General features: G+C 38.7%; 1 protein-coding gene across 1 annotated transcript; it reads left to right on the forward strand.

Annotated features, from left to right (window-relative positions):
- The first annotated feature begins 326 nt into the window (after window positions 1-326).
- On the forward strand, window positions 327-3,127 carry LOC113764992 (protein FAR1-RELATED SEQUENCE 5-like). Its single transcript, XM_027309041.1, has 3 exons — window positions 327-362; window positions 408-2,593; window positions 2,857-3,127. The coding sequence occupies exons 1-3, from the start codon at window positions 327-329 to the stop codon at window positions 3,125-3,127; spliced, it is 2,493 nt and encodes an 830-aa protein (XP_027164842.1).
- The last annotated feature ends 10,697 nt before the right edge of the window (window positions 3,128-13,824 follow it).

Raw genomic sequence — 13,824 nt, forward strand, 5'->3', positions numbered from 1 at the left:
AATTATTTATCGGAAAGCATAAAAATTAACACGCCGGTGCCGGTTTTGTTGTATAAAACATCGAAGACGAAGCTTTGTGTACTAAACAAAGCCATGGTGGGGCCACCGAAGAGGAAGCGTAATAGGTACTAAACACACAGCCATGTTGGGGCCCGCAGTGATGGGTGTGTTTGCAGACAGGTGGTGAGGTCGGACGAAGGCAAAAATTTGGTAAAGAAGAAGTCAAGGCGGAATAGACAGAGGTGGTGTCTACTGGCGTAAATTCAGGCGCAGGCGGTGACGGTACATATATCTGAGGAAGGCCCTTCCGAAGCTGTGGTGAAAGAATGCAGCGGCGTGGAACAGAAGTAGAGAAATCAAAGGTGAGTACTTTTGTCCATAACTTTGAAACTCATGACATGGTGCAGGAAACAGAGAACGGAAGAATGGGGATGGATGGTTGCGGCAGGTTAAGGTCATTTGACCTTAACCAAGAACCTGAGTGTGACCGACACACATTCATTGAAGAAAGCGGTGGTTCAATAGGAGGACACGAAGATGAGGAGGCCAATGAATTGGTGGGCGCAATAGGCGTGGATGACGTAATGAAATTAACATTTGACACGGAAGAAGAAGCTGGGGAATTCTATAATTTGTATGCGAAACTAAGCGGATTTGGGATTCGTAAAAGTAATGGCAAACGAGATGCAGATGGCATTTCAAGATTTAGAAAATGGGTATGTTGCTGTGAAGGTTATAGGAATGAAAAGTGGTTTAATTATGAAGACCGGAAAAGAGAAGCAAAACCAATCACAAGAACCGGGTGTGGGGCTTGCTTTCGCGTGAAATATGACATAGAATCGGTAAAGTATGTGGTGACACGCTTCATTATGGAGCACAATCACCCGCTGGCATCAGAGGCAAGTGTGCAACACATTAGGTCGCATAGAAAAGTGAGCGATGCAGAATATGCGCAGGCAAAAAGTCTAAAGTTGGTTGGGGCCAGAATATGCCAGATAATGAAACATTTTGTTATCAAAGCTGGAGGGTATAGTAACGTGGGATTTTGCATTAAGGATCTGTATAACCGAATGGACGAGGAACGTAGAAAAGATATTTTTAATGGCGATGCAGAAGGGGCACTTGGGTTCTTGGCAGCGAAGAAGGATGCCGATGAGATGTTCTTTTATAAATATGATGTGGATAACGAAGGAAGATTGGCAAGGTTGTTTTGGGCAGATTCTAAATCTCGTGCGGACTTCAGTGTATTTGGAGATGTATTGGTGTTTGATACAACATACAAAACAAATAAATACCGCAAGCCACTAGTTGTACTTGCAGGGGTAAACAACCATTTGAACAGTACTATTTTTGGCTGTGCCCTGCTATCAGATGAGAGGATTGAAACATATGAATGGGTGCTAAGTACATTTGTAGAGGCTATGAAAGGTAGAAAGCCAGTAGCAGTGATGACAGATGGGGACAGTGCAATGCGAAGAGCCATAAAGAATCTTCTCCCAGATGCTTGTCACAGGCTATGTTCGTGGCACTTGCATAGAAATGCACGGAGTAATATTCGCTGCGAGGAGTTTAATAACAGGTTGTATAACCTGATGGAGAGAAAGTGTAGCACTCTTGAGTTTGAGGATCGGTGGGCTAGGTTGGTTAATGAATGTGGGGTGGTAGAGAATGAGTGGGTGAAGGAGTTATACCGTAGGAGAAGGTTATGGGCAGAGGCCTATTTACGCGGTAATTTTTTTGCAGGTATGAGAAGTACTCAAAGGTGTGAGAAAATGAATGCTTTTTTGAATGAGTACTTGAATGAAAAAATGCGACTATATGAATTCGTTAGAAGTTTTGATTTGGCAATAGCGTGGCTTCGACATACTGAGAGCAAAGCAATTCACACAAGCGAAAACACAAAACCAGTCTTAACCACAATCCTGCCCGAATTAGAGTGGAGCGCAGCGGAGGTGTTTACAAGGAATGTGTTCTTCATGGTGAGGAAGCATTTGAACAGGCAAGGACTTCTAATTTCTGAGGGCTGGAGCGAGGATGGAGGGAGTCGTACGTATTATTACTCGAAATATGGTGGACACGGAATAAGTTGGAGGGTGGATTATGATAGGTCAATGGAGAATCTAATCTGCTCTTGCATGAAATTCGAGTCAAAGGGGATTCCTTGTGCTCACATGTTTCGCGTGATGGTGGTAGAAGGAATGAACAGGATCCCAGAAGCATGCATTTCGAAGCGGTGGACAAAGGGAGTTTACTGTAGTAATAATGGAATGAAAGCATTTGTTGCAGACGAACAACTGACACAAATGGCCAGATATGGCACTTTAAAGTCCAGCTGTAATACTATGTGTTACTATGCCTCCTACATGGATGACGCGTTTAATGACCTGCAGCAGATGTTTGACAAGCATTCCGTGGACCTAAAGGAGAAGTGGATTGACAGGGGATATGGGGGAGACGGATTTGCAATGGATTCAAGAGTGAGGAACGATAGAAGTAGAAGAACATTCGGGCTGTTAGATCCCAGGGTGTCACGGTGTAAAGGTGATCACAAGCATGCAGAAGCAAAGAAGAAAAGAAAGTGTGGTCATTGCAGGTACTATCGGAATTGCATACGTAGTTATACAGTAGTTAATTGATATAATACATGAAGTGGACAGTGAAGGTAATAATGAAGAAGTGGGTATTTTTCGTTCTTATTATCAACAGTAGCAAATAAAAACATAATTAAATGTGCATCCAAAGTTGTTGGCAATGCAAGAAAGTTGAAGTGGTGTAATGTTAGCATTGTGCTTAGTTGACGTGATTACTTGTAGTCACAAATTATTTGACATGTGATATATGGGTTGAAGATTGCAGGCAGGGCACAACCAACGAACATGCCCATACAAAAAGAATTCGCACAACACAGCAGTTCATGATGATTATATGGAAAATTGTTTGGATGACTCGCTGGAAAAATCATTTGAAATTGGTACGGGCTGGAGCGACTCAGGCGAATGGAGAGGACCTGTGGTTGTACCACAACCACAGGGTAGCGGTGGAAGGGACACAGTTGGCCAACAAAGAAGTCCAGGAGAAAGATGAGGCACTACTGGAGGCCTTGCTTCGGTTTGCAGTTACGCAATAAATAAGGCAGGTTTTGGTGAGTAGAGGTGCAAGAGTAGTGTTTCCATGAAACAAGTACGAAACTGTAGAAGGGGAACGGTTTGTATCTTTCCTTCGCATTAATTTGTTTTGAGCATGAGAAGGCTACAAGGTATTCGTGAATGTGGGGGTATGCTGGGTACAGGTTGTGGTGGTGTTTAAAAAAATGTGATTCCGTTACCATTGAAGTGTAAATAATGTAAGTTTGAATGTGTCATGGGCCATTGTAAGGTGTTATGACGACAGCCACTGAAAGGTAGTAAACAGTCATTGTACTGATGCAGTACCTGTTGGTAAATGGCATTGTTGTTCTTATTTCACTGCTGTTGCGTGTGTAAATCCTATTATATATTCTTATACAATGTGTGAAATGCAGAGGTTGAAAGAGATGGTATGGTTGTGCATGGAAGTAGCAGCCGTGACGACAGACAGGTTACAGAGCAACACCGGCTTGAGGGATTGTCTTTTGTTATGTATCGGTGGGGTGAAGAGTATTCAAGGTTGCTAGGCCATGGGTAAGTCATTGTAGTTCCACCGAAGGTTGCGTCGTAAGCAGTGCAGTAGCAAATAGTGCTACTGCACTTGGGTAATATTCTTTCTGTCAAGCCAGTAAGCCTTTTTGACAGTTTATACGAACCTTAATCCCGAGCAACCCTCAGAAGCAGGTAACTGTTGTTTATAGGTTAATAGGAGAGTAAGTAGTTGACAAATTGTTTATTAGAGGAACCAAAGTTGTTCCTTTTTTGTAAATAGGAAATTAAGTGGAAGCGTATGTTGCGCAAAATCTCTTGGTGGGATAGACGTTTCCTTAGTGGGTACTTGGGAATCAGCTTCAGTTGCCCAGCTTTTGTAAACTGGTGCCTTACGCTGCTGCTATAAACTGTTTTTACGATATGGGCTGTTTGTTCCTCTCATTGCTATCCAAACCAATGACCGAAAAGGCCCAACGCCTTTTCTCTTGCCCATCGTTCCATTCAGGTGTAGGAACAGTAACATCTGTTTCTCCCGATCTACTTTCATTGCTCACAATGCTTATGCGTCTCTTCAGTGCACCAATAACAATGGTATTATCAGTTATATGTATATATGTATATTAATTTATGTAATATAATTAATATTATAAATTATACTACTAATTATACAAATGTACTAATAGAAATTATTAATTAGTTCGAGTAACTTTACTAATACATTTGTACTAATATATTTAATTAGCCAATAACTATCAATTACGATGTGGTTTGTAATATATTTATTAGGGATAATTTAAGAAACCTCCCCTGAGATTTGTGACACTTTCAATGGCACCCCCTGAGGTTGTAAAAATTTGACTGACCTCCGTTGCCTTTGAGTTATTGGGTCCCTTAGCTGACATCATGAAGGCGAAAATTACAAATATATGGTATGAAGTTGGGATTTATTAGTGATGTTGGGGATTATTATTTACCATTTAGTTGGGGAAAAAGGCATCTACAGTGATTACTGAAGCCTAACAACAATGTCACAAACTTAGAGAGTAATACATGAAGTAAAGCTGGATTAGGGAGTAAGGCACCATTTTTAGAAAATGGTACAGTTTTTTTGTTATGAAACAAAAAAATGGTAGGTTATCTACGTAATATAAGTCAAAAATAGTTTAAAAAGGAAATGTCCCATAAAGTACCAACTCTTTATGGCTTTTGTGTATTACATGAATGAAGTACCACGTTTTGTATGAACATTTCATTATAAATATTTGAAGTATTTTGTTAAATACTTAAAAATTTGCAAATACAATTCAAATATATGGAATGAGAGATGTTTACGAAAGGAAAACTAGCATTTTTTGAAATATTTAATATAAATGAAACATTTTAAAGTAAACAAAATAAATTGTTTGCTATAATATACTAGTTCTTTACGGGTTTGTTCCATTATATGAGTTAAGGACTAGCTGTTTAAGAGTAATTGACTTCGAAACAGAAGCGCAACTTTGAAATACGCTATTTTAATTTTAGTAAATTTGTTTGTATATGAGAAATTGGTTAACTAGCGCAGTGAATTGAAACCCTGCTTATATATCGTGTTGCATTGATACAAAAGGCTTTTGTGTCATGATATAAATAAGCTGGAAAAATGTAATGCATTAAATGTGAAGATTTATAGTAACAACAAGTTTCATTTAAATTGTTTTGTTGTAAATATTTAAGGGTTAATCGCACTTTATCCCCTTTAAGTATAAGCTGTTTCTCACTTTACCCCCCAACGTTTGTTTTTCCTCAGTTTACCCCCTCCGTCAGCAATTGCACCGTTAAAAACTTCAAGATTTCAAAATTGCCATACGAAAAGGGCCGTTGGTTTTAGCTGACAAAAATGCCCCTCAATGGTGTCTGATGCTTTTAGCCTACTTTTTCCCTCAAAGAGCCGTTGGTTGGTATTAGCCGTTGGTTGGGTTCTATAAAATGTGGTATTGTGCAGCCAATTTTTCTCATAAATTTTAGCAAATTCCAAAGTTCCTAAAATTTCTCTCCAAAGTTCCTAAAATTTCTCTTTGTCAACCAAAAGCATCATAAAATGTCACAAAGTGTTTCAAATAATGTTGAAAGATCACCCCAAAAAATGTGGGGATGTGGTAAAGAGGCACCATTGTGCACCTCTTGGACACTTGAAAATCCGGAAAGAAGATTTTACGGCTACTCAAATTACAATGTAAGAATTTTTCATTAATAATTTGTTAATATTGTCTTTAATTTGGTTCTATACCTGAATAAGTTAGAAAGAGTTTAAACAACTATTTTTTTTTATTTAGAACCGACATGCATGTGGGCACTTTTCAACAATGGATTTAAATTTATTTTTAACCGACAAGTAAATTTCTATTTAAGGCACCTTGGGTATTCTGTGAGTATAATGGATGAAAAGTATAAAGAGTTGGTCTTTTATTCAATAATGGATTTATTTTTATTTTATCCGATAAATAAATTTCTATTTATGGCACCTTGGGTACTATGCTGTTGTAATGGAGGAAAGCCATAAAGAACTGGTTTTTTATTCAACAACGAGTTAATTTTTATTATATCCGATAACTAAATTTTTGTTTAAGAAAAATGGGTACTCTGTTCTTATAATGAACAAAAGCTTTGAAAAGTGGGGCTCTTTTATTCAACAACGGGTTTATTTTTATGTTATCCGACAAATAAATTAGTATTTAAGAAAAATGGGTACTCTGTGAGTATAATGGACGAAAGTTATAAAGAGCTGGTTTTTTATTCAATAATGGGTTTAAATTTATTTTATCCAATAAATAAATTTCTATTTAAGGCACCTTGGGTATTCTGTGAGTATAATGGATGAAAAGTATAAAGAGTTGGTCTTTTATTCAATAAGGGATTTATTTTTATTTTATCCGATAAATAAATTTCTATTTATGGCACCTTGGCTACTATGCTGTTGTAATGGAGGAAAGCCATAAAGAACTGGTTTTTTATTCAACAACGAGTTAATTTTTATTATATCCGATAACTAAATTTTTGTTTAAGAAAAATGGGTACTCTGTTCTTATAATGAACAAAAGCTTTGAAAAGTGGGGCTCTTTTATTCAACAACGGGTTTATTTTTATGTTATCCGACAAATAAATTAGTATTTAAGAAAAATGGGTACTCTGTGAGTATAATGGACGAAAGTTATAAAGAGCTGGTTTTTTATTCAATAATGGGTATATAAAGAGTTGGTCTTTTTTTTTTTTTTTGGTCCCGTGCCAGATGGAGGGAAATTTCCCTCTATTATTCCGGGGTAATTTTGGAAACTTGCATTTCATAAACCAGCATATATGGGTATTTTGGGTTGTTTAGTGTTTTCATAAGGATATTATTGTCTATTCAATATTCCGTTATGTGCATTAGAGTTGACTGTTAGTTTTTGGGGTAGACTGAGGAAAAACGAACGTTGGGGGGTAAAGTGAGAAACGGCATATACTTAAAGGGGATAAAGTGCGATTAACCTAATATTTAATTTCACTGCAAACTTCAATTGCAGGTGAAGAACAATCTGGGACAGACGAAAATTAAGAACAGGACTAAATTAGTTTAGTTGTGGGTATATACTGTTAACATATTCACACAGTATACAAGTTAAAATTGTCAGAGTTACACAACACACGTGGCGATTGCTCACAGCTTGCTTTGTCATTGGTACGACGCAAAACACACACACACAGTAGACTACCATCATACACGACGAAAAACACACACAACACTCCTGTTGCGGGGAGGGGCCATGGGTGCTCAGCCTTTGGCATTATGAATTCGCTGACATTCGTGAGCTTTGCCTCTACCAAGCTCATCCGTAAATGTCTGCGTCCCGGCACTTGTGTTCGGACGCTTACAAACACATGATTCCCGTCCACCAACTCCACCGCGAAGGCACCGTTTCCCTGTCGCCTTTTGGAGCTTGAATGCAGTTTCCAAAATTACCTGTATTTGACGTAGCCTTTGGTCCAGCACTTGTGAGTTGTCCGACACATTGGATGCCAAACGAAATATTTCTGCACTTTTTTCTAAGACTTTCTTTCTCAGGCCCATGCACTGAACAAGCAGGTCCTCGTACCAGTGTCTAGGCACCTAAGCGGGAACAAATGGGTGTATTAAGAAAAATTGCGCAAATTAAATGGCGGGTGAAGTACAATACGAAGAATGCCATACCACATCACCAACAGCACATGGAAGAGGCAACCCTATTACATCGCCACCAACTCTGTGAATGCCCTCTTGCTCCAGTGATCCATCAGTTTGTATGCACAAAACAGACCAGGGAGGGTAATTAATTGGATGTTTCAGTGACGGTGTTGTAGCCTCACTTAGTGGCAACTGGTCACACATATGAATTACGCACTCCTTCCCACTGGGTGCCAACGTGGAGGAAGTCATTGGTTTCATTAGCCTGCTGCGCACAAACTCGTCATACGTAGCATATGGAGGGGGATCAGGGTATAGGCTTGCAATGGGCAGTCCATGAAGCACATCATGTAGCCTGTTTCCCGAAATTGTATCAGTGCTGTACATATCTGATGGCCGATGGGGAGGTTGCTTTGCACATACACCTGCATACACCTGCCTAATAACCCTCTCGCCCAGGTAGTAAAATCTTCCCATGGGGCCATCCAAAAGCAATCTCGTTGCAGTTAGTTCCTTGGATTTGAGATACCGACTCGGCAATGCCATTGCAGGGAAGGGCAGCCAGTTGACCTATGACACACAATTCGATACTTGCGTAAGTACATTTGGTTTGTTCAACAGGCGGAACAAATTCATAACATTAAAATAACACTTCAGCGGTAGAAACTAATGGATGTTCTAAGTACGGGAACTAACGTCTTCCGGGTTAATGGTGTCAATTGCGCGGCGAAAATGTTCGACCGTAGACGGTGATTGTCGGTTGGCTCTATTACACGAGCGCCATCGCCACATTGTGGGCAATACGTCCCTCTCGTCCTGTTTGAGTTTATACGGACTTAACTGAAGAATTTCATAAGCCCACACCTACACGTGGTCGTACAAATTATGTCCACCGTTCGAGATGAACACTAACTGACAGAAAAGTTTATGTAACGGAACATGGAAATGTGGAATTGACACAGAGTGAAGGCAATTCTGGACTTACCTCCCAAACGAAGCAAAAGCCGCCAAGGCTTTTCGTCAGGCGTCGGGAGACGGCGGACATAAATCTGTACAAGGTTGCCATCCCCGCCCCTCCCCAGTTATAATCCCCTATACGATCTACGTCCTCCAGCGCAGGCAGACAGCACAGGTTAATTGTTTCGGCCGTGTTGCTAAGTAAAGTGCGGCCAAGCATGTGTAGAAAGAAAGCTCTAGTCAGATGTGCCAGCTGGACGTCGTCGTTCTCGTCAATCGCCTTGTCTTTGTAGAATGACAATATATCGGTAACTCTGATGGCACCGGCAGAAGCAAAAGCTGGCACCCAACCCAATTGCTCCTTGATGTAATTGGCATTTTCCCTAACATTGTAATCCCACGGAATGGGCAAGCCGCCCACTGCAACACCGGTTATACAGGTGAAGTCCAAGGGTGTAAGTGTCATCTCTCCGAAAGGCAAGTGGAAGGAGTTTGTTGAGTCCCACCATCGCTCCGCAAGTGCGACAGGCAACTTCCTATCCCTATCGGCCAGGGGCAAGTGGCTCAGAAAATCCCCAAACCCAGCACTAACAACTTTCGCGGCCACCTTACGAGGCAGCCTCTTCCACCACTCCATAATTTCGACTGACGACCCTCTAGGATAAATTGAATAGACTTCCTGTGCATTAATGTACAACCAATTCAGCCATTTATATGTACGTATAAACCAAATGAGGAGTTAGGGCAAAATAAGCACAAGTAATTGCAGCAATTGATTCTGCAACATTTACCCCCTGTGCAAGGAAAATGTGTGATATGTGGGTTTTCCGATCAAGCAGCAGTTCTTGCGAGTGTTGTTCATCACGCGGTGGCCGGTAGCGATGGAGCCTGCCCATCGCACGGCTGTTGGAGTTGGATTTTGGACGAATATTGTGACGGCGCAGCCTATCACAAAATCCCTGTCGCCCCACCCGCGATTATGAACAGCTTTGCCGTTAAGTGTTGCGGCCTTGTAGGTGCGTAGGCGTCTTTCTTCGCGAGAAATTTGAACGGCTGTGGCCAGGTTGGGCGTGCAATGCCCTTGTACTTTCTAAGTAGGGTTGCACATTGGGAAAAATGTGTTACAGTGACGGACGGCGCGTGTGCTAAGCATGTTTTCATTGGCCTTTCAGTTTTACTTGGACGCCTAAGGAAACAGGTGGCCAACCTGCGCGTCGTAAGCAATTAAAATGTCTCCGAACGTTTCATTATGGCAAGGGGGGAAATTGGGGATTAGACTAAAAGATGAAAAATTTTGAATTTAAAAACAGAAACCGCAATTTTGGGACATTAACAGCTAAAATTGAAAAGGAACCTGTAATGGATTGTCCGGACGATAAACGAATACGGGTTGCCACAGCTCCAATGACACTACTATGTGACACGGGTTAATATTTGATATCAAAATAACCCGTCAACATATTTCATAGTAGAGGTACTCGGCTGTGCAACGCACAGCCAGGGACGTGTACAACATTAGTTAAATACATAGCAACAAATGTTAAAATACATAATGAATAGAAATATACGAAAAATAATAAGTATAAAAACAATTACAATTTGCTGTGAAAAGAAATTTCATATATAAAGTTAACCCAAGTATATCATATTTGGAAAAAGAAATTTTATCCAATATTATCTGTACGTAATGATACCAACCCAGAAAAGATGGGGAATCCATTATGAGTGCATTATCCGTTTAATAGTAGCATAGTTGTAGTTGTAATTAAATGAAGAGTAGCGCTAATGTTTCCAAAATTGTAATAATTATAAACTATATAGAAAGCCACAAAAAACCTGTCACTATCTCCAACATCCAAAAAAAAATTTACAAACTTGCATATTTTTGTTTGTTTTTTGAGAGAAATAGCGAGTTAATCTATCCATTTAAATCATGTGTAATAGCATTAGAAATAGATGAAAACATTATCTAACGAAATAGTTATAGAATATGTATAGCAAGTTCAAATGAAAACATGAATTGGCATATTTGTAAATGTACATATGCAATTTGAAATCCAACAATTAGTTTGATTGCAAATATGTGTTCTTAATCAAAAGTGAATTTTGTAATAATATTTTGTAGAGTGACAGTCTAAGCTGAAAGCCTCAATACTAACTTCCACCGCCAAATGCATTCCTTTGAAAAGTGCAATTGTTTTAGCTAGTGAAATGAACAAAATATGATTAACTTCTTTAGCCAAAAAGTCCTTGCACGTGTCGGGTCCAATGCCTAACAATCAGCTCAAACTCTAATTACATTATCTATCATTATGGGCAATACAAAGGGATAAGAGTAAGTCATATAGAACCAGTTTAAGTAAAAGATTCTGAAATCTAATTTTGCACTTCTTTATGTCGAAGCTATCATTTGCTATAAGTAAAACCATGAAAATTAACTACCTATCATGGATACAAGCTAGTGATCCAAAATGTTGAATGAAGAGATATAAAATATTATCTTCGAATTCGAAATCGCTAGCCCTAACAATTATTTTACACGTCATCCACAATCTCCATTTTGTAAGCAATTTTCACAATTAATAAACTGTATATAAATTAAAATATAATTACCTATCCACAAATTAAGAGACTCTGATTATTGTTTAATTTAATAAGCATCATTTTTTTCTTCCTGATCCTCGTTTACCTTCGATTTTCATTTATTAGATTTTGTTGTCCTCTATTGTAGTACTATCACCCTATTATGACATAACAAATTTTTAAAAAAAGGGTTGGTAATCTGCATAATGGTGTTATTTATTTTACGAGGGAAAAGTAGTTACAATTCTTTCATTGTTAGCCTAAAAATTGTTCATGTAATCACCACTCATCTTGTTGTCAACCTTAGTCTATTATTTTCCCAAAAATTAAAATATGAAGAAGTAGTGACAGGAAAAATATAAAATAAAACAGTACAAAATTGTTTGTTTAGATTTGGGGAAAATTTTTCACAGCATCACATACCTCTTTTGGGCAAAAAAGAAAGTCAGATGAAGAAGATATATGTGAGAAAACCAATAAGCAAATGTTGCGGATGAATATGCAAAAAATGACAAAAAAATTATCAAAAGGGGCATATATCCCAAAAGAGACATTAAAAGTAGAAGAAATATGAATCTTTCTCTTAAAGTATAATGTTTCTTTTTTGAATGTGGAGTGTATAATCTCTCTGTACCGATCTATAATGTTCTCTAATGGTACCATTTTAAAATTCTTTCCATACCAAAATAATGTTTTATCACACTATTGTACGCACTACTTTGGATTTTAATACTGCCATGTTTCTTGATCTTTTAAATGCATGACATTATTTCCCTTTTATTTGCTAGTTAAACAATATTCTTTTATTTAAGATGATTAAGTTAACTTCTACAAATATTAACAGCTAAGTTTTTTGTGTTACTAATAAGTTTGACAATGCTTTCCTATTATTTACCCTTCCACTTGTCAACTTCAAACCAACTTCGCATATTTAGTGAGAGTTGTACCATGATAAACGAAGAAGGAAATGAAGATGTGTTTATTAAATTAGTTTTAATTCGTAAATCGGTCATGTCGGGTCACCACGGGTTGACCCGAAATCATTTAACATTACATTTTTTTATGGGCGTCATGCATCACTTATTTCAAATTTTCTGTATATATTTTATTTATTATTCCGTACCACAATATAAAAAGATGTCAAATTATTATTTTCATTTTCAATACAATCCCGGGCACAGGACGTGTTAATTGGATAATTAAGGAGCATAATGAAACTTTTTTTGAATGATTGAGCAGGCGAATTTGTAAATTTCAATTTACGGAGTCAACTCGTTGGGGACCATGACAAAGTAAAATGAACAACATCGCTCATTCTACCCTTGCAAACATCTGTGTTACAGAAACCCATTTCACCAATGAACCCAACTCTTTAAGTCTTTCGCTAATCTGCACAAGGCGCGAAATGTGAAATACTAACACTTACGTTTATGAAATGTAAAGAAAAAGAATTTGCTGATGTGTTGCACAGTGCATATGGCCGCTAAATATCGGACTAAATTTGAGGGGGGGGGGGAAAAGGTTTCGTCCTTTCGCCATAGTCCAATGGCGATTTCGTCCGCCAGGCGCCAGTGTTCCACCCCAAAGCATATGTGAAGGGCCATGGTCAGTAGTCATTGAAAAAGTAAGAAAACTGACATTGGAATGTGAGTTAAAGCTGGGCCAACTTTGACGTTCGACCGTTCTTCATCTGCCAACCGTACAACTCTGTGAAGGGTTGTCTAATATAAGCAAGACTGGCGCCAGTCTTGTCATGAGCTCCATTGTGAAGGCTTCTCCAACCGCACACACCAAGCGAGGCAATTTTGCTGTCCCACATGAGCTCGTTGTAAGCCATGTGGCTCGTATGATCACCACCGGAGCCAAATTTTATGCGGCCTTAAAAAATAAAACAGCTGTGCCTTACACCAGTTGGTGAACCTAGTTGGGTCTTATTAACCCACTAACTCCTACTACCGCTTCCGTAGGCTCCCATCCAACATAGAGAGCAAAAGATACAGTAAGTGATACAAATGTATTATGATTTAAAAAAAAAAGTCTGTTGCTTGGCCCCATTCGACCTACAGTAGGAAACGTATTTGTTGACTTGAATGGAGGAAAGGCAAGTATGGCCGGTGTTTTATGCGAGAACGGCCTGGCATTTTATGTCATCCCAACTTCATAACGTGTTTTGCGGAAAACGGGTAGTCAACACTTACTGCAGTAGGAACTACTTAAAGAGCTGGTCTTTTAACCTTCTAAAATTAAAAAAGAGGGACGAATTTTCCGAATTGTATAAGAGCTGCCGTTTTATTAAAAAAATGTATTTTTTATCCCTTCCATTGTTCTTGTGTATGGAACAATGGGTACTGTTTTGTTGTAATGGAGGAATGCTTTTCATCCAGCTGCTATTTTCTTCGAAAACGGTTGCATTGTTATTCGACCAAATGTTTTTGTAGAAGGAACATCCGTCTACCCTGTAGAGTTTTTGTCGGAAACACATAAAAG

This window comes from Coffea eugenioides, chromosome 3 (assembly GCF_003713205.1).
Source record: "Coffea eugenioides isolate CCC68of chromosome 3, Ceug_1.0, whole genome shotgun sequence".
In the NCBI taxonomy this organism is placed as follows: Eukaryota; Viridiplantae; Streptophyta; class Magnoliopsida; order Gentianales; family Rubiaceae; genus Coffea; species Coffea eugenioides.